Genomic DNA, 17551 nt, shown 5'->3' with positions numbered 1-17551 from the left:
GGTAGCATCTGTCATTAGACAGCTGAAAACAGCAGCAGTTTTGGAGACAGACAGATAGATGGAGGTTCAAACCCCATCTCTGCTGATTATAAGCCGGGGATTTGGGAAGGTGTTTATCCTTCCTAAGCCTAGTTTCCTCATCCATGAAATGGAGAGGAGAGAAACAACCTTAAAGGGCTGTCAAGAGAATTAAACGATGGGGGTAGGTGAAGCATCCAGGACCGCATCTGGCATACGGCATGTGCTCAAGGGAGCTGAGGCTTAGTCTGTCTCCTGGGTGCCTGGCACAGAGTCTGGAACAGGTGGGCCTGCATTTGGGTTGGTGGAGATGAACAGAAGTGAATTGGGCTCAGGGAGGGGTGTTAATTCCCTAGCTCATCGGGCCTGTCCTGTGGGAACAGCAGGCTCTGGCAGCCACAGAAAGCCAGAGGTGAAGATTTCAGGAATGGACTTGGACAGGGTGATGTGCCCTGGAGGACTGAGGACAGGGGCAGGGAGACGACAGCCTCCGCCACACCAGCTAATTTGACTTACGTTTTGGGAGAGAAATCTCTGGCTAGACCCTAAATGGAATCTGGAATGGGGAGGGACTGTTATCAGAAGTGGGCTGTGGCTAGCAGAAAAGAGTGATTGTCCTCTAGGCCTGAGGTGGGGTCAGGCTGCGGTGGACTTCTAGCTGTCTCAGCAAATCTGTTCTCCACTCCTCCCATACCAATAGACTCGACCTCGGGAGGAGATTGCCCTGCTAGGGACAACATTTCATGGCCTCCCCTGCGGCTAAGATGTGGCCCTCTGCCTAAATGTGACAGAAGGGGAGTGGAAAACTTCTCCGTTACTTGCTTCAAAGGAAATTGTCCTTCCTCTGCTTCCTTTCGCTCCTCGTTCCTGCGGAGATGTGAACGCAGACATGGCAGGAATCAAGCCTTGACCACGCGGATGAGGACAGCGCCCTGAGGAAAGGCACAAGGGGCGGCAGTTTCTCTTCTGCCTGGAGAAAAGACGTAGGTGAGGGCTGTGGCAGCCCCTGAGAGTGAGCAGTAGCAAGGCTTGGTCTATCACTGGCTGTGGGTGCAGGACTGCCAACCAGAATGGGAAGCCCAGAAGCTGCCAGAGAAAGAAAGGCAAGTAGCAGATCTACAAACTGGAGGGATTGGAAATTTAACATGACAGTTACAAGTGGAAACGTGGATGGTGTTTTAGTTGGGATATGCATTCAGCTGAAAAAACAGAGACCCAGACTTGCAGTAGCTTAAGCAAGGTAGAAATTATTTCTCTCTTGCCCAAGTGTCCATGCGTGAGCAGAGTCTGGATCTGGTATGGTTGCTCCTTGGTGGCAGGGCCTGAGCTGCTTCTGTCTTGTTGCTTGTGTTGGTCCAAGTTTTATTTTCCACTTGGTTAAGCAGGAACTATATTTGTCAGAAGCTCCCTCCCTATGTAGTGGGATCTGGCCCACAGAGGAACTGGGATGAGAATGGGGAGGTGGAAGTGAAGGAACGGCCATCGTTCCCTGAAGGGGAGATTTGGTGACAGACAGATGCAGAGGTGCTTGGTGGGCTCCAGCTTGTCCTTGCTTTCCTCTGCCCCACGTTCAGCACCTCTTCCCCAATTCTGGGACTGTTGACCACAGTCGCCCCAGGCCCGCCACCAGAGGCTTGGACTCACTGAAGAGGTAGCTACACAGGGGCTACAGTTTCCCAAAGACCTCTCCACAAGATCCCCCTTTCAGTGGCTGAATACGCCTGGCTTCTTAGATTTCCCAGCAAGCTCCAATGTATCCACCATGATAGTTCTTCAGGATTGTGACTCACCCCATCTTTGATCCCCCATCTCCCCACTCCAGACCGTCACCTCCTCAGCTGAGCAAAGTCTAATTCCTGTTATCAATCCTTCATCCCAGCCGTGTAAATCAAAGTGGTCCTCAGTTTTCTCCACTGCTGGCTGGGGTTTTGGCTATTTATTTATTGAGTCTACCTAGTCTTCATTCATTCATCTAATTTCTTGCTTCCAGAAGTTTTACTCCTGTCACCTTTCCTGTTCTCTCTGCCTTTAGAGATCTATGTTTTTTTCAAACATTGCTATAGTTTTAGTGAGGTTTCAGAGGGAAGGGAAATTCAATGTTCAGTCTACCATCTTAACCCAGAAGCCTTCTCAACACTCTGTCTTCCTTCATATGTAATAGGCTGTTTACTGTTGTTGGTTTTCTTTTAACTTTTTAAATTAAAAAAAAAAAAATTAAGGCTGGCGCGGTGGCTCGCGCCTGTAATCCCAGCACTTTGGGAGGCCGAGGCGGGCAGATCACTTGAGGTCAGGAGTTCGAGACCACCCTGACCAACATGGAGAAACCCCGTCTCTACTAAAAATACAAAATTAGCTGGGCATGATGGCGCATGCCTGTAATCCCAGCTACTTGGGAGGCTGAGGCAGGAGATCGCTTGAACCTGGGAGGCAGAGGTTGTGGTGAGCCGAGATCATGCCATTGCACTCCAACCTGGGCAACAAGAGCGAAACTTTGTCTCAAAAAAGAAAAAATTTAAATTTCTTTAGAGTTGCTCTTTTTCAGAGCCTTGCTGTGTTGACCAGCCTGTAGTGCTGTGGTGCCATCACAGCTCACTGTAACTACAAACTCTTGGGCTCAAGCCATCCTTCTGCCTCAGCTTCCCAAGTACCTGAGACTACAGGACTATAGGTGTGCACCACCATGCCTGGCTAATTTTTAATGTTTTTGCAGAGACAGAGTCTTGCTATGTTGCCCAGGCTAGTCTTGAATTCCAGTCCTCAAGTGATCCTCTTACCTCAGCCTCCCAAAGTACTCGGATTATAAGTGAGAGTCACCAGGCCCAATCTGTTTGCAGTTTCCTAAACAGACTGAGCCTCCTGCCTCTGTGACTCAGCACATGATCACCCCTCCCTCTACTGTACCCCCCAAACCCCTACCCTGCCAGCCTGGCCTCCCTTCTTCTCTATATTGATGCCTGCTGATCCTTAGAGACAGTTCTCTGGGAAGCTTTTTCTGGTGCTGTGGCTGTTAGGTGCCCCTCCTATGAGTCCTAAAGAACCCCACCACTTTCCCCCACTACTGTACTGCTCCCTTCTCAGTACTGTAATTGTCTTTGTAACCCTGGTGTCTGCGACAACAATGCCTGGAATATAAGCAATGCCAATAAATGTTTGGTAAATGAATCAACGAAAAAGATACGCGTTCTGCAGACTCCTTTGCTTTGTTTGCATAATGAGAATCAGAGGAAGATAATGTTTACCTAAAAAGGAAGAGGATCTGGCATGCAGGAGGGAGAGAGGAAACATGTATAACTTAAAGGAGCCAAGTAAAATGTTGTGAAATTTACTATTCTTAAAAAATGATTCTCAGCCAGGCGCAGTGACTCACACCTGTAATCCCAGCACTTTGGGACGCAGAGACGGGCAGATCACAAGGTCAGGAGCCTGGCCAATATAGTGAAACCCCGTCTCTACTAAAAATACAAAAATTAGCCCGGCGTGGAGGTGTGCGCCTGTAGTCCCGGCTACTCGAGAGGCTGAGGCAGAAGAATCACCTGAACCCGGGAGGCGGAGGTTGCAGTGAGCCAGGATTGTGCCACTGCACTCCAACCTGGGCGACAGAGCGAGACTCCGTCCCCCATCACCACCCCCCAAAAAAAGATTCTCAGAACTTTAATAGATGACCATACTATTCTAAGTTTAGCTGTAAAAAGAGCCTTGAGAAAACTAATCTATGGTATTCAAGGTCAAGGTAGTATTTATGCTTGGGGAAGTGGTAATTGGAAGGAGAACTAGTAGGAGCTTCTGGGGTGTGGGCAATGTTCTGTTTCTTGGCCTGGTTACATGAGCGTGGCTAAATATACAAAAATTCATCATGTTGTACACTTATGATTTTACACTTTTTGTATGTCTGTTATACTTCAAAAAAAGTTTACAAAATATAAAATTTTTTAAATGGCAAAACTACAATGTAAACCATTCCTAAACCTCTTTCTCCAGAACACCACCATCTCTGTCACATCATGCTTGTCAGTCTTTCCGGGTCTTTGAATCTCCAAACAGATGGGTGGGTTTTTTTCATATCCTCTTGAGTTCAGATTAAATATATATTGAATGCAATTATTTTAAAAGGTTGGGTCATTTAAAAAACTCTCATTATGGGCTGGGCACAGTGGCTCACGCCTGTAACCCCAGCACTTTGGGAGGCTGAGGCGGGCGGATCGCGAGGTCAGGAGATCGAGACCATCCTGGCTAACATGGTGAAACACCGTCTCTACTAAAAATACAAAAAATTAGCTGGGCATGGTGGCGGGCGCCTGTGGTCCCAGCTACTCAGGAGGCTGAGGCAGGAGAATGGCATGAACCCAGGAGGCGGAGGTTGCAGTGAACCAAGATCGAGCCACTGAACTCCAGCCTGGGCGACAGAACGAGATTCCATCTCAAAAAAACAAAAACAAAAACAAAACAAACAAACAAACAAAAACCTCTCATTATGTACAACAGGAATCAAGGTGCTAATTATATAAACGTGGGGGTTGTTGGATACCCTATGAGTCCATATTTTCTCACAGATTTAAAAGGTGTTTTTCACGTGATCATTGTACTCATGACAGGGGCATGAGTTGTTACTCTTGGAGGCAGCAATATCTCTTAGATAGATCTTGGATACAGATATCTGGAGACCCAGAATTTGAAATTATAACTATTGAGTTTTAAAAACATATTGTGGCTGGCCCTAGGTTTTGAAATGATAACTATTGAGTTTTATGCACATATTATGGCTCCATTAAGTGCTTGCTGGATGAAAATCTTTCTGAAGATTTTCCAACCACAGTCTGGTTGGAGCAGGTGGTGGAAGCTTGAAGCTCTGTTTGCATAATGAGCGCAGTTTTTATGTTGATTTTATGTTTGAGGTGGTTCTCCTAGGGCTTATGGAAGTTTTATGGAGGTTTACCACCCCTTCTTGGGGCTACTGAAGCTGAAAAGGGGCAGTTCTTTCTTTTGATCTAGAAAGTGGCAAGTGTAGGTTATCTCAATAGGATGTTTTAAATCTTGCGGCAAAGGAATAAAGAGACGGTTCTGGGCCGGGTGTGGTGGCTCATGCCTGTAATCCCAGCACTTTGTGAGGCCAAGGCGGGCGGATCACGAAGTCAGGAGATCGAGACCATCCCAGCCAACATGGTGAAATCCCGTGTCTACTAAAAATACAAAAAATTAGACGGGCATGGTGGTGCACACCTGTAGTCCCAGCTACTCAGGAGGCTGAGGTGGGGGAATTGCTTGAACCCACGAGGTGGAGATTGCAGTGAGCTGAGATCATGCCATTTCACTCCAGCCTGGCTGCAGAGTGAGACTCCATCTCAAAAAAAAAAGAGGCGGTTCTGGAGATCAGGTGAGGGGTACCTAATTAGCCAGAGAGGCTTGGAGGGGTTCCTACAGATAGGGTTGCTGAAACAAGTCTTGTTTGCCATGTGTTTTTGAACCCCAAAGTCAGAATATATGATTTAAAAAGTATTCGTTTCCTTATTCTTTCTTTTCTTCTTTCTTTTCTCTCTCTCTCTCCTTCTTTCTTTCTTTTTTTTTTTTTTTTTTTTTGTCTTGCTCTGTCACCCAGGCTGGAGTGCAGTAGTGTGATCATGGCTCACTGCAGCGCTCAAGTGATCCCCCACCTCAGTCTCCCGAGTAGCTGGGACTACAGGCACTTGCCACCAGTCCTGGCTAATCTTTTTAAAAACGTTTTTGAAGAAATGAGGTCTCACTATGTTGTCCAGGCTGGTCTCAAACTCCTGGGCTCAAGCAATCCTCCCACTTAGGTCTCTCAAAGTGCTGGGATTACAGGCACTGTAAATGTGCCTAGCCCATTTATTTTCAGTAAGTCTCATAGGGGTACAATAATAAAATCACAGTTACATATGTACACATTTTATTAACAATAACTACATTCCAAGAAATCAGAACTAGCTCACCAAATATGGGTTGTATGGTGATGTTAACTAGGGTCTATTTTTCAACTAAGAATTCCTTCTTATGTTTGACAGCATATTTTAAAAAGTGGCTTTTTCTTTCTCTTTTTTTTTTTTTCAGATGGAGTTTTGCTCTTGTTGCCCAGGCTGGAGTGCAATGGCGCGATCTCAGCTCACCGCAACCTCTGCCTCCCGGGTTCAAGCGATTCTGCTGTCTCAGCCTCCCGAGTAGCTGGGATTATAGGCATGCGCCATCATGCCCGGCTAATTTTGTATTTTTAGTAGAGACGGGGTTTCTCCATGTTGGTCAGGCTGGTCTCAAACTCCCGACCTCAGGTGATCTGCCCACCTCAGTCTCCCAAAGTGTTGGGATTACAGGCATGTAATCCTGTACCCGCCCGGCCATTTCTTTCTCTTTTACTACATTTTCCCCCTAAATGTGCTATTGAGGTACTCATGTATAATTATACTGCATGTTCATATATAATAGTAATATACACTATTATAGGCCCTATATGAAACAGATGTCTCTGTCAGATTATTCTGACATTTCATCATGTTGCCTATGAGGGACATCAATTAGTTCTGAGGAGAATATGAATTTTACCCCCAAGCTCAGCTGCTTGTTGACAGCCTCTGAATTTAATCTGATGTTCAGAGTAGCTTCATTCCATGTATCTCTCAGAGTGTAGTATTTAATTCACTGCCCCTCAAATCTCCCCAGCACTCAGGTTGGAGAACAACAAAATCACACGTAGTGACACTGTCACCAGCCTTTACTGAAAGTCATTTTAGGCTGGGCATGTTGGCTCACGCCTGTAATCCCAGCTTTGGTAGGCTGAGGTTGGCGGATCACCTGAGGTCAGGAATTCGAGACCAGCCTGGCCAACGTGGTGAAACCACGTCTCTACTAAAAATACAAAAAAATTAGCTGGTCATGGTGGTGGGTGCCTACAATCCCAGCTACTCTGGAGGCTGAGGCAGGAGAATCGCTTGAACTTGGCCTGGGAGGTGGAAGTTACAGTGAGCTGGGATCACGCCATTGCACTCTAGCCTTGGTGACAAGAGTGAAACTACGTCTCCAAAAAAAAGGAAGTCATTTGAAGGAACGGGCCTGTGACCCTTGCCTCTATGTCTGCTGTATAAATGCTATTGAGACTTTTCATCCTTACATTATATACCCCATATCCTCTCCATGAAGACTCACAGGGGGAATTGATTTCTGAGCTCAGTAGCAGAAATAATGGTCCTTTTAATTAATTCAGTAAACATTTACTGAGCATCTACTACATGCAGCCATATGAGAGCTGCTGGGGATATACTCGTAAATGAAATACAGACTGGTGGGGAAGACAGAAGACAACTACCCAATTATTCCATCAATTGTTAGAATTTTGATAAATGCTGCTAGGAAAAGTAGTGAGGACTTGGAGCCGGTAAAGGGTCCTGGGGTAAATGAGCAATTGTCGTATGGTCACATTGATCCTCTTCACTTTGGCTCCTAGGAAGTTAAAAGTCAAATTTGTGACTCTCCTCTAGAAAGGGTTTGTGATCTAATTGAATTTCTGGACTCATTTATTTGTGGAACAAATGACTATTGTGTGCCACAAGCAGCTAGGCACTGGGCATATCACAGAAAATCAGATAAACGGGTCCCCGACCTCACAGAGGTTGTAGACAAGTGGGAGGTTTGGGCAAGGAAGTAGATTATTAAAATAAAATTTGTTCTTTTGACTATGTATTGTGGGTACATAGTAGGTGTATATATTTATGGGGTACAGAGATACTTTGATACAGGAATGCAATGTGTAACAGTTACATCATGGAGAGTGGGGCATCCATCCCCTTAAGGATTTATCCTTTGTGTTACAAGCAATCCAATTATATATATATATATATATATATTTTTTTTTTTTTTTTTTTCTTTTTTGAGACAGAGTCTCGCTGTGTCTCCCAGGCTGGAGTGCCGTGACACGATCTCGGCTCACTGTAACCTCTGCCTCTGTGGTTCAAGTAATCCTCTCACCTCAGTCTCCCCAGTAGCTGGGACTACAGGCGTGCACCACCAGGCTCAGCTAATTTTTCTGTACTTTTTGTAGAGATGGGGTTTTGCCATGTTGCCCGGGCTGGTCTTGAATGCCTGGACTCCATCGACCCACCTACCTTGGCCTCCCAAAGTGAGGCGTGAGCCACTGTGCCCAATCTACTAAGTCTTATTCATTCTTTCTAACTATATATTTTTTGTACCCATTAACCACCACCTTCCCCTCTGCCTCCCTTAAAATATAATTTGGTAAGTGCTATGCTCTGGGAAGTCCCAGCAGCAATAAAAGAATGGGAGAGAAGTGCTAACCCCAAATGAGGGAGGGAGTCTGCCCAAAAAAATTACTTTGGGGAAGTGAAGACCAGGTTGAGATGTGATGTGATGTTAGCAAGAAAAAGGTAGGAAGCAGAGGGGTAGGTGAGAGCCAGCAGAGGTCTATGCAACAATTCATATGTGGAAAAGAATACATGGCATGTTCAGAGAACTGAAAGAATCACTGTGGCTGGAGCATGGGGTGGGTGGTGTGGCTACAGAGGTAAACTGAGACCAATTTTCACATGGCCTCATACATCCTAGTGTGGTTTTGACTTTATCCTGAAGGTAATGGAGTGTCATTAAGATAGAACATTCCTATTCTTCCTTTCCTTTGCCTCATTTTTTGCTCACATTTTGTAGACACACACACAAGTGGCTTTAAATCCTTTCTTGAACAAAGTGAGGACATAAACCAACAAATTCACTAAATAACATAATTACAGCTAGCTCAAGTGATGAAAATCCAATATCATACAGTCATATTAAAATAACATACAGCCAAAAAGAATATCTACACATGCACGGAGTGTGCTTGAAGGATAAACCAGAAACTGGTAATAGTGGTTGCTTCTGGGAGGAAACTTGGGTGGCTGAGGAACAGGTATGGAAGGAGGGCTTTTACTGTGTATTCCTTTTTAACACTCGAATTTTATGCCATTTACATATCTATTAGAAACTAAATAAAACATAAATAGCCCCAATCTGGGAAAAAAACAACAAATCTGTCACTAGTTGTAGGCTCCCTCCTGCCCCATTTCTCACCCAGATAATCCATTAGAATGCCAGACTAGAGTGACAGCATATTCATATAAAAGTGGAAAGTCATTCAAGGAAGTCCTGGAGAAGAAACAATAAGCAAGACTTGATGATGGGCAGAATGAGGGGCAGAAACAGACAATCCAAAGCGAACCTTCGCGTGTGCTCTTAGGAAGGTGTTTATATGTGTTCAGTCTTGGCTCCATGGTCTGTAATATAGTAATAATGACAGCATTTGCATTATAGGGTAGTAGTGGGAGTTACAGATGCTAGATGCTGGTTACTAAAAGGTCCACAAGATGTACTTGATAAGGAAAGTGACACACAGAAAGGCTAAGTAACCTCAAAGAGATTCCAATCTGGTATGGAGGAGACAGATAAGTGAACAGGCAATCTCAGCAGGCTGTGATAAATGCCTCAGAGGAAGCACTGGGAGTGCCACGGGACATGCGGGAGGCACCCTGCCTTAGCCTGGGTTCCCTAGGAAGGAAGCCAGAGGTGGGTTCTTGAGTCAGCGAGTGACTGAGGAATAACCTCAGGTGGAGACTGTGAGGGAGCGAGGGGAGCATGGGGCGGGGAAAAAGTGAGACAAAGATATGTGTTTAGCTCAGGAGTTGGCACATTTTGGCCTTCAGACCCAAGCTCTATTTCTGTATAAAAGAGTATTATGTGAATACAGCTATAGTTCTACTGAAATAAGTCACATTCATTTAATCGATATATTATCTATGGCTACTTTTGCACTATGAAGACAGAGTTGAGTGATTGCAAGAGACCATATGGCCCACAAAGCCTAAAATACAGACTGGTTCTTTTCAGGAAGTTTGCCTCAGCCTGATCCCAAGGGGAGCTCTAGAACACCAATGGGATCTAGAGTTGGCCCATGTGTAGGCGAGGCACCTGGCTCACCTCAGGACCTGGGCTTGGAAGAGAACTTGGGATTCAGGACATGTCCAGCCTGGGAACATAAATTTGGGAGTAGTCAGAATAAGGATGGTTTTTTTTTTTTTTTTTTTTAGACAGAGTCTTGTTCTGTTGCCCAGGCTGGAGTGCAATGGCGCAATCTCGGCTCACTGCAACCTCCGCCTCCAGGGTTCAAGTGATTCTCCTGCCTCAGCCTCCCGAGTAGCTGGGATTACAGACCTGCGCCACCAAGCCTGGCTAATTTTTGTATTTTTAGTAGATGGGGTTTCACCATATTGGCCAGGCTGGTCTTGAACTCCTGACATTGTGATCCCCCCACCTCGGCCTCCCAAAGTGCTGAGATTACAGACGTGAGCCACTGTGTCTGGGCCAGATGGTTTTAATGACTAGATAATGACTGTAGAGAGAAGGGATCCTAGAACTGAGGCTTGGGGCAATGTTTATAGTTCAGGATAGAGGAAAATGAAGAGGATCTAGGTAGGGAGACCTAGAAGGAGAAACCTGTGAAATAGGAAAAAATGAACAGCAAGTGGTTTCCTAGAAGCCAAGTAAAGGACACGCATGTTTTAAGGAGGAAATGATCAGCTGTGACAAATGCTCTTAGGGAAGTGGTCAGTTTGGGGGCAGCTCTGGGGCTGTATAGCTGCACCCAGGAGCCTACAAGGAGACTGGGCCTATGGTGGGGGAGAGAAGCAGCCCAAATATGTAAATACATACACATGCGCACATGCACACACACATATGCATTCCTGCCATGCACATACAGCCACACTGTTGTCTTTTTTTTTTTTTTTTTTTTTTTTGAGACGGAGTCTCGCTCTTGTCGCCCAGGCTGAAGTGCAGTGGCGTGATCTTGGCTCACGGCAACCTCTGACTCCTGGGTTCAAGCGATTCTCCTGCCTCAGCCTCCTGAGTAGCTGGGACTACAGGTGCCCGCCACCACGTCTGGCTAAGTTTTGTATTTTTAGTAGAGACGGGGTTTCACCATATTGGTGAGACTGGTCTCGAACTCCTGACCTTGTGATCCACCCACCTTGGGCTCCCAAAGTGCTGGGATTACAGGCATAAGCCACCGCGCCCGGCCCACTGTTGTCTTTATTTGGGACTTACGGACATTGGAGATTGGAGTCTAGGCTGATGTACAAAGAAGAGGTCTGAGAACATGGAAGTTAATTTTTGACGAGAGCAGTTTCAGTGAAATTATATGAGCAAAATATCCTGATTGGAATGAGTTCAAGAGAGGGAAGAAATTGGAGACAGCAAGTACAAACAGTTTTTAGGAGTTGTGCTGAAAAGTGAAACAGAAACGGAGGGGGAGCTAGAGAATGGCATAGAGTCAGGAAAGGGGTTTTAAGATGGAACAAATTGCAGCATGTTTGCATCACACTAGTGGAAAAGATCTGCTAGAGAGGGGAAGACTGCTGACGCAGGAAGGGACATTCTACTAGACATTCTTGAGTTGATGAAAGGATATGGCACTTGCATACTAGACATTCTTTGAGTTGACAAATGGATATGGCACTTGGAGCAAAGAGGAGGTTGACCTCTGGGAGTGTGGGCAGTTTGTCCACAGTAACAGGAGACAACGCAGAGCTTGTGTACACAGATAAGTGGTTGGTGGATATGAAAAATCTCCTGATGGCTTCTATTTTCTCGTGAAATGGGAAGCAAGATCACCAGCTGAGGAGAATATGCGGGAGGAGATGGAAGATCTTTGAGGAAGAAGACAATGTCAAGTGGTCATTCAGAGGAGTGGTTGGGTGAATGGCTCATTTTTCCGTCTCTCATAGCATCTTCATCACCACAGCAAGTACGTTCTCAGCATCTGTTATGTTCCAGGCACTCTGATAAACATCAAATGCTTCTTGAAAGAAGGTGTGGCTGTAGAGTACCTTCGAAGACAACCCCAACTTTTTTTTTTTTTTTTTTTTTGAGATAGAGTCTCACTCTGCCCAGGCTGGAGTACAGTGGTGGGATCCTAGCTCCCATTGGCCTTGAATTCCTGGGTTCAAGCACTCCTCCCACCTCAGGCTCCGGAGTAGCCAGGACTACAGGTGTGTGCCACCATGCTCAGCTAATTTTTGTATTTTTTGTAGAGATGGGGTCTCACTATATTGCCTAGGCTGGTCTTGAACTCCTGGACTCAAGAAATCCTCCCACCCTGCCTCAGCCTCCCAAAGTGTCAGGATCACAAGTGTGAGCCACTATGCCTGGCATTCCCAACATTTTTTAGATTTGGAGCTGAATGCAGCATGGGCAGGTTGTCAGGGTTGAAGCACTGGTGATCCAGATCTGGAAGGAGCCAGAAGCCTCTAAAAGAGGCCACTGCAGGAGCCTCCTGACCTGGTTTCTGGGAATCCATCTGTTTCAACGATTTTCCTGAAACACAAATCTAATCCCATCACATCTTTTTTTTTTAAAACTCCTTCAATGAAGATAGTTAAGAACTTGTGGCAAACTGCTTCTAGAGAACAAAACAGGAACACTGGGGTACAGAAATAAGAGATTTACTTTTCATGGATACCCTTGGTGTAGTGTTTGGGGAAAAATTATAACCATGTACATATATTCACTATTCAAAGGAAGGTCAAAAGCCTCTCAAAAGTTTCTACAGCTTTCCACTATCCCTAGGAGAAAGAAAAGTCTTTACTTGGTCTATAATGCTCTTCACCGTATGGCCCTACCCAACTCTTCAACCTAATCTCATGTTAATCTCGCTTCCTGTGGCTCTTGCGGACTCGGCTAGACTGGCCTTCCAATTCAGCTGTGCCGGCCTCTTTGGGCTTGTACACAGGCTTTTCTTTCTGCCTCACTTAAAAAAAAAATTATTATTGCTATTTTTATTTTATTCATTCATTCATTCATTCATTCTTTGAGACAGAGTCTCGCTCTGTTGCCCAGGCTGGAATGCAGTGGTGCCATCTCGGCTCACCGCAACCTCCACCTCCCAGGTTCAAGCTACTCTCCTGCCTCAGCCTCCTGAGTAGCTGGGACTACAGGCGCCCACCACCATGCCCAGCTAATTTTTGTATTTTTAGTAGATACGGGGTTTCACCATATTGGCGAGGCTGGTCTTCAACTCCTGACCTTGTGATCTGCCTGCCTCGGCCTCCCAAAATGCTGGGATTACAGGTGTGAGCCACTGCGCCCGGCCTATTATTATTATTTTTATAAGAAACGGGGTCTCGCTGTTACCCAAGCTGGTCTCGAACTTTTGGGCTCAAGCACGCCTCACTTTCTTATCCCCGCCTCTCCCTTTCCCATCTTTGCCAGTCTACTTAGGTCTCTGCTTCAAAGTTACTTTTTCAGGGCGGGCTTCCCGCCTGAATTCCCAACCCCCACCGGACTTGGTCAGTCCCCGCGCTGGGCACTCACTGCCCCGGCACCAGCATCTCTGCAGCAAGCACCCATGACAACCATGAAGTGTAATGAGCTGCTCAGTGTGCCTCCCTACATCGTTAGTCCGAGGAGAGGGTCCCTCTGTGTCCAGCACAGTGCGTGGCACAGTCGGTGCTCAGGGAGCGATAGCAAGATGAAACAGTACTTTTCGGGATCCTAGTCCATCCAAAGCAGCCGCCTTCGGGGCAGGTGTGGGGAGGAGGGAGGCCGACGAGGAGCCAGTGCCGCGCGACCCTCCGCACTTCCGTCTTGGAGGCCGGGGTGGCGCTGCCGCCGTCCCTCGCCCGGAGGCAGAGATGCGCTGGCGCGTCACCGCCAGGAGCCCACAGTGAAAGACCATCGGATGGAAGGCGACGCCCAGAACTCCAGGAGCCCGCTGTGGGAGGACGCGAGGCCAGGCGACGAATAGGCCAGGCGTGAGTCCCCAAACAGCCTCCTCCCCTTCAAGAGAGGAAGCTTGGGCCACAGGCTGGGACGGAAGCAGAGGGGCAGACACGCCACCACCCGCCCGGCCTCGAACCGCCGGCGGCACAGTTCAGCCGAGGCGGCCAGGCGGTCCGGTCCCGCGCCTGCGCACTCCAGGCCCCGCCCCGCCCCGCGCCCTCCAGGCCCGCCCCGCCCTCCACCCTCTGCGTGCGCACAGCCTAGAGCCCGCCTCCGTGAAAGACTGCCGGGCGCATGCGGTCGGGGTTGTTCACTGGCTGTCCGGGGCTCCGCGCGCGTCGCCGGCCCAGCTCTGTCGCTGACGGGAGGATCTGAAGCCGGCCGCAGGTAGGCTGACTCCAGGGATCCCGGAGGGGAACTGTTCTCCCGCGCAGGAGTCAGCGGCTCGAGCTGAGCCCGGCGCCGAATAGCCCCGCCGCCGGGGTGACGGACGTCGCTCCTACCAATCAGGGGCGAGGTGACTCGGCGTCCTGCCCAATGGGCTGTGTGCCTAACGGGAGTGGGGCGGGCGCCCCGGCCGGCGAGCTGCCGGCTCCCGCGCGCGGGCCTCGTGGCCGGGCGGCGCTGGGGAGAGGGGCCGAGCGGGGCGCGGGGTGGCTTCAGAGGCTGCGGGGCCTGCGCCGCCGCGCTGGGCCACGCCGAATCAGCTCGGCCGGGCTCGTCGGACGGAGATGGCCGTAGGGGCGTGGAGCGCCGCCCCCCCTCCTCCGCCCTTGCTCTTCGTCTGCGAGGAAGCCCGGCAGTCGCCCATCCATTCAGGCGGTGCGGGCCTTGGGCCTCGGGCCTCCGGCCTCGGCACGGGCTCAGCCGCCCGGGGCTGGGCGGGGCGGCTCCGCGCCGTAGGACTAGGGGGCCTGCGAGCTCGCCGGCCCTGGGCCCCACGACTGGCCTTTGGGCCCCACGGCTTCCTCTCTTGCCGACGGCCGGGAGTCGGGGCGCTAGCGGTGTATAGAGCTCACCACGTTTGCGTGGCGCCCTTCCTACCACGCTCGTTACAGTTTCGAATCCTCAGCGGCCCTGTGACGCGGGCGGCGCAGAGATTCTCACCCCCATTTCCCGAGATGAGAACCCGCGTTGCAGGCAGCTCAAGTGACATGACTGAGGTTTGCACACGAGTAATAGGGGCTGGCACTTCATCTTATAACATTGAAAGAAAAAGCATTTCCCCCGTCTTTGTTGAATTTCTCTGATGCGTCTTGATTTACGTTACTTCTGTGCCGGAAAGCCTTCTTGCGCCTTCTGTCACCTTCAGAATTAAGTTCAGATTGGGCATGCCAGTTTGCACATGATCTGGCCCTTGCCTACCTTTCCAGTTTATCTTCCACTGTATATCCCTCCCTCCCCGCCTTCCCCCTCACGGCCTTACCTCTGTTCTCTGTAGCTGCCCCACACCTGCCTGTTCACCCTGTTCCCTTTCCTGTGCTCTGAGTCGTGCAGTCAGTCCTTCAAGGCCCATTGCAAGTCACATCTACAAAACAGGAGCTGCCTGGATCCGCCCACTACCCCCAGGACTTCTCTCACTTTCCTCTGATGGCCGTCGTACTGAAAGCTTCTGCTCTCTTCGTCCCCCTTTATAGTCTAAACATGTTTTCTGTCTGCTTCCACCATCACCGAATTACTCATGTATTTGTTAATGTTTCATCTCTCCAACTGGACTGCCAGAAAGTTGAGATATGGGCCCAAATCTGATTAATGTTTGCAGTCCCCAAGCACAGTAGCTGTCATGTAAGTCAGTAGCCCATAAGGATGAATGAATGAGCCTCTCGCCTGATCTTTGTGTACATTGGCATATTTATTGCCAGGCACTGAGACGGCAAGAATCCAAAGAGAGAAACTAAAGAACGTAAAGAGAGATGTTAAACTCTTAGAGTAAAATTGGGACAAATCAAATGTAATTGGATGAGATGAATTTTGTAAAGAAGTAACTCACTCGGTGGCAGAGGAATTTCTAGGATCATCCAAAACTTAGGGAGACCAGGGTATAGTCTCAGTAAGGGATATGTCTGGTTAGAACATATCTAAAATGTACCTAAGTCTGATTTTCATGTGTCAATAAGGAACTGTAAAGTGAGAGACTTAGGGTCAGATAAGCCTGGAGACACCGCATACTGTATAGCAGTGATCACAGTGCGAGTTTACTTGCTAAACACTCCCAGGATTCTTGCGTTAAATGACTTGGTTTAATCAGCATTTCTCTGATTTATATCCATAAAACCCTTTTTGAGAATCCCATGTGCATTTTGTTGAAACCAGGGAGCATGCTTTTGGAAATGCTGTAGCAGAGGATGCAAAGAGCCTTTGCAGCGGGGTAGACTTCTGAGCATTCTTCCTTCCCTGCCAAGTGTGTTCTTTCTTGCTCTGGGGAGGGGGTGGGGCGGGGGAATGCTTCAAGCACAACTCCTTAGTTGTCTTGTTCCTTAGTTTATTTTATCATAATTTGGCTTCACATGGAACGTTCCTGAGGAGGAAAATGTCCTGACCATGCCAAAGTAAGCATTTTCTGCTACTTTCCAATTGTGTTTTTCATTTTGGTCACATTTGGGTTTGCTGACCAAATGGACGATTCTGGACCTCTGCACCTGGGGACCAGTGATAAATCCTCCGTGGTGAGCCTGTCACGGTCTCCTCACCTCTTGTCCATGCTGTTTTCACCTGCATCTTGACTCTGCTGCCCTTGCATCTTCTTTTATTTCTCCTTTCCCTGCCACTGTGGCACTGCTCTTTGGATTTAATCTCATCTCCCCTCTGAGTCCTCTGCTCATCATGTGCTTCAGACTGGTTTCTTATCTGATGTCCCTCTGCCCCAGTATTTACGGTCTCTCTTCATTGCATGCCTGGGAGAGATTTCTGACAAGGAGCAAGTTATTGTTAAATTATAGAAGAGAACTACTTTTTTTTTTTTTTTTTTTTGAGGTAGTCTTATTCTGTCACGCACCCTGGAGTGCAGTGGCATGATTCCAGCTCACTGCAACCTCTGCCTCCTGGGTTCAAGGATTCTCCTGCCTCCGCCTCCTGAGTAGCTGGGACTACAGGTGTGCGCCATCACAGCCAGCTAATTTTTGTATTTTTAGTAGAGATGCGGTTTCCCCATATTGGCCAGGCTGGTCTCGAACTCCTGACCTCAAGTGATCCTCCTGGCTCTGCCTCCCAAAGTGCTGGGATTACAGGCATGAGCCACCATGCCCAGCCGGAGAACTACTTTTAATTAAAGGAATTTTGGTTTAGCTGCAACCACTTTGAAATGTTGATGTTCTTTCCTTTTAGTCTATCTTTTATAACCTAGAGGAGCTGTGTTTTCTTGATGATACGTTGTAGTTTAGCCAAAGACATTATTTATTTCCTGGAGAACTGGAGTACTTATCCAAGTTTGAATTTTTTTCCCATGTAGGGAAAATAATGAGGCACCTGCCTGGTATCCCAGTGTCTGGCAGTGATGTCAGCAAACATTTGGGGTGTAGTGTTCTATCAACCAGCTTAGAGCTGGTTTTATTAGGTTGACTCTGAAGGTTATTAGTTGTCAAAGCTTTAAACAAAAGCTGTGTTATTAGAGTAGCAGTTGTTTTTCTACACATATTTGACTAAAGCCCTTCAGTGATCCAAGAAATGTTTGTTATGATCCTATTTAAACCTGACGAGAACCTTCTGAAGTCCTGTGACAGAGAAACTGAGGCTTCAATAGGGTTCATAGCTAATAATTGGCAAAGCCAGT

At 47.8% G+C, this 17551-nt stretch overlaps 2 protein-coding genes across 8 annotated transcripts in view; one reads left to right on the top strand and one right to left on the bottom strand.

Moving 5' to 3' along the window:
• Positions 1-9749: 9749 nt before the first annotated feature.
• LOC134734894 (translation initiation factor IF-2) lies at positions 9750-14938 on the bottom strand. The gene is made up of 3 exons (XM_063628247.1): positions 14827-14938; positions 14040-14780; positions 9750-11679 (listed from the first exon to the last, which is right to left on the bottom strand). Exons 1-3 carry the CDS (start codon positions 14936-14938, stop codon positions 11645-11647), a joined length of 888 nt encoding a protein of 295 aa, XP_063484317.1. The 3' UTR covers positions 9750-11644.
• Positions 14036-17551, top strand: part of CTPS1 (CTP synthase 1) — a 132137-nt gene continuing 128621 nt past the window's right edge. For 3 of the 7 annotated variants that reach the window (XM_063625174.1, XM_055254830.2, XM_055254831.2), the window contains exon 1: positions 14041-14169. Coding sequence is in view for 2 of the 7 variants with exons in the window: in XM_063625172.1 (XP_063481242.1) it covers positions 16324-16331 (8 nt within the window). In the remaining 5 variants the exon portion in view is untranslated. Of the gene's footprint in view, positions 14170-14392; positions 16332-17551 lie in introns of those variants that run through there. The other 4 variants (XM_063625172.1, XM_055254825.1, XM_063625171.1 and 1 more) reach the window with 4 other exon arrangements.

The sequence above is a fragment of the Symphalangus syndactylus genome, chromosome 12 (genome assembly GCF_028878055.3).
Source record: "Symphalangus syndactylus isolate Jambi chromosome 12, NHGRI_mSymSyn1-v2.1_pri, whole genome shotgun sequence".
In the NCBI taxonomy this organism is placed as follows: domain Eukaryota; kingdom Metazoa; phylum Chordata; class Mammalia; order Primates; family Hylobatidae; genus Symphalangus; species Symphalangus syndactylus.
The sequence above is the reverse complement of the archived record's forward strand: the minus strand, read 5'-3'. Positions and strand labels throughout refer to the sequence as shown.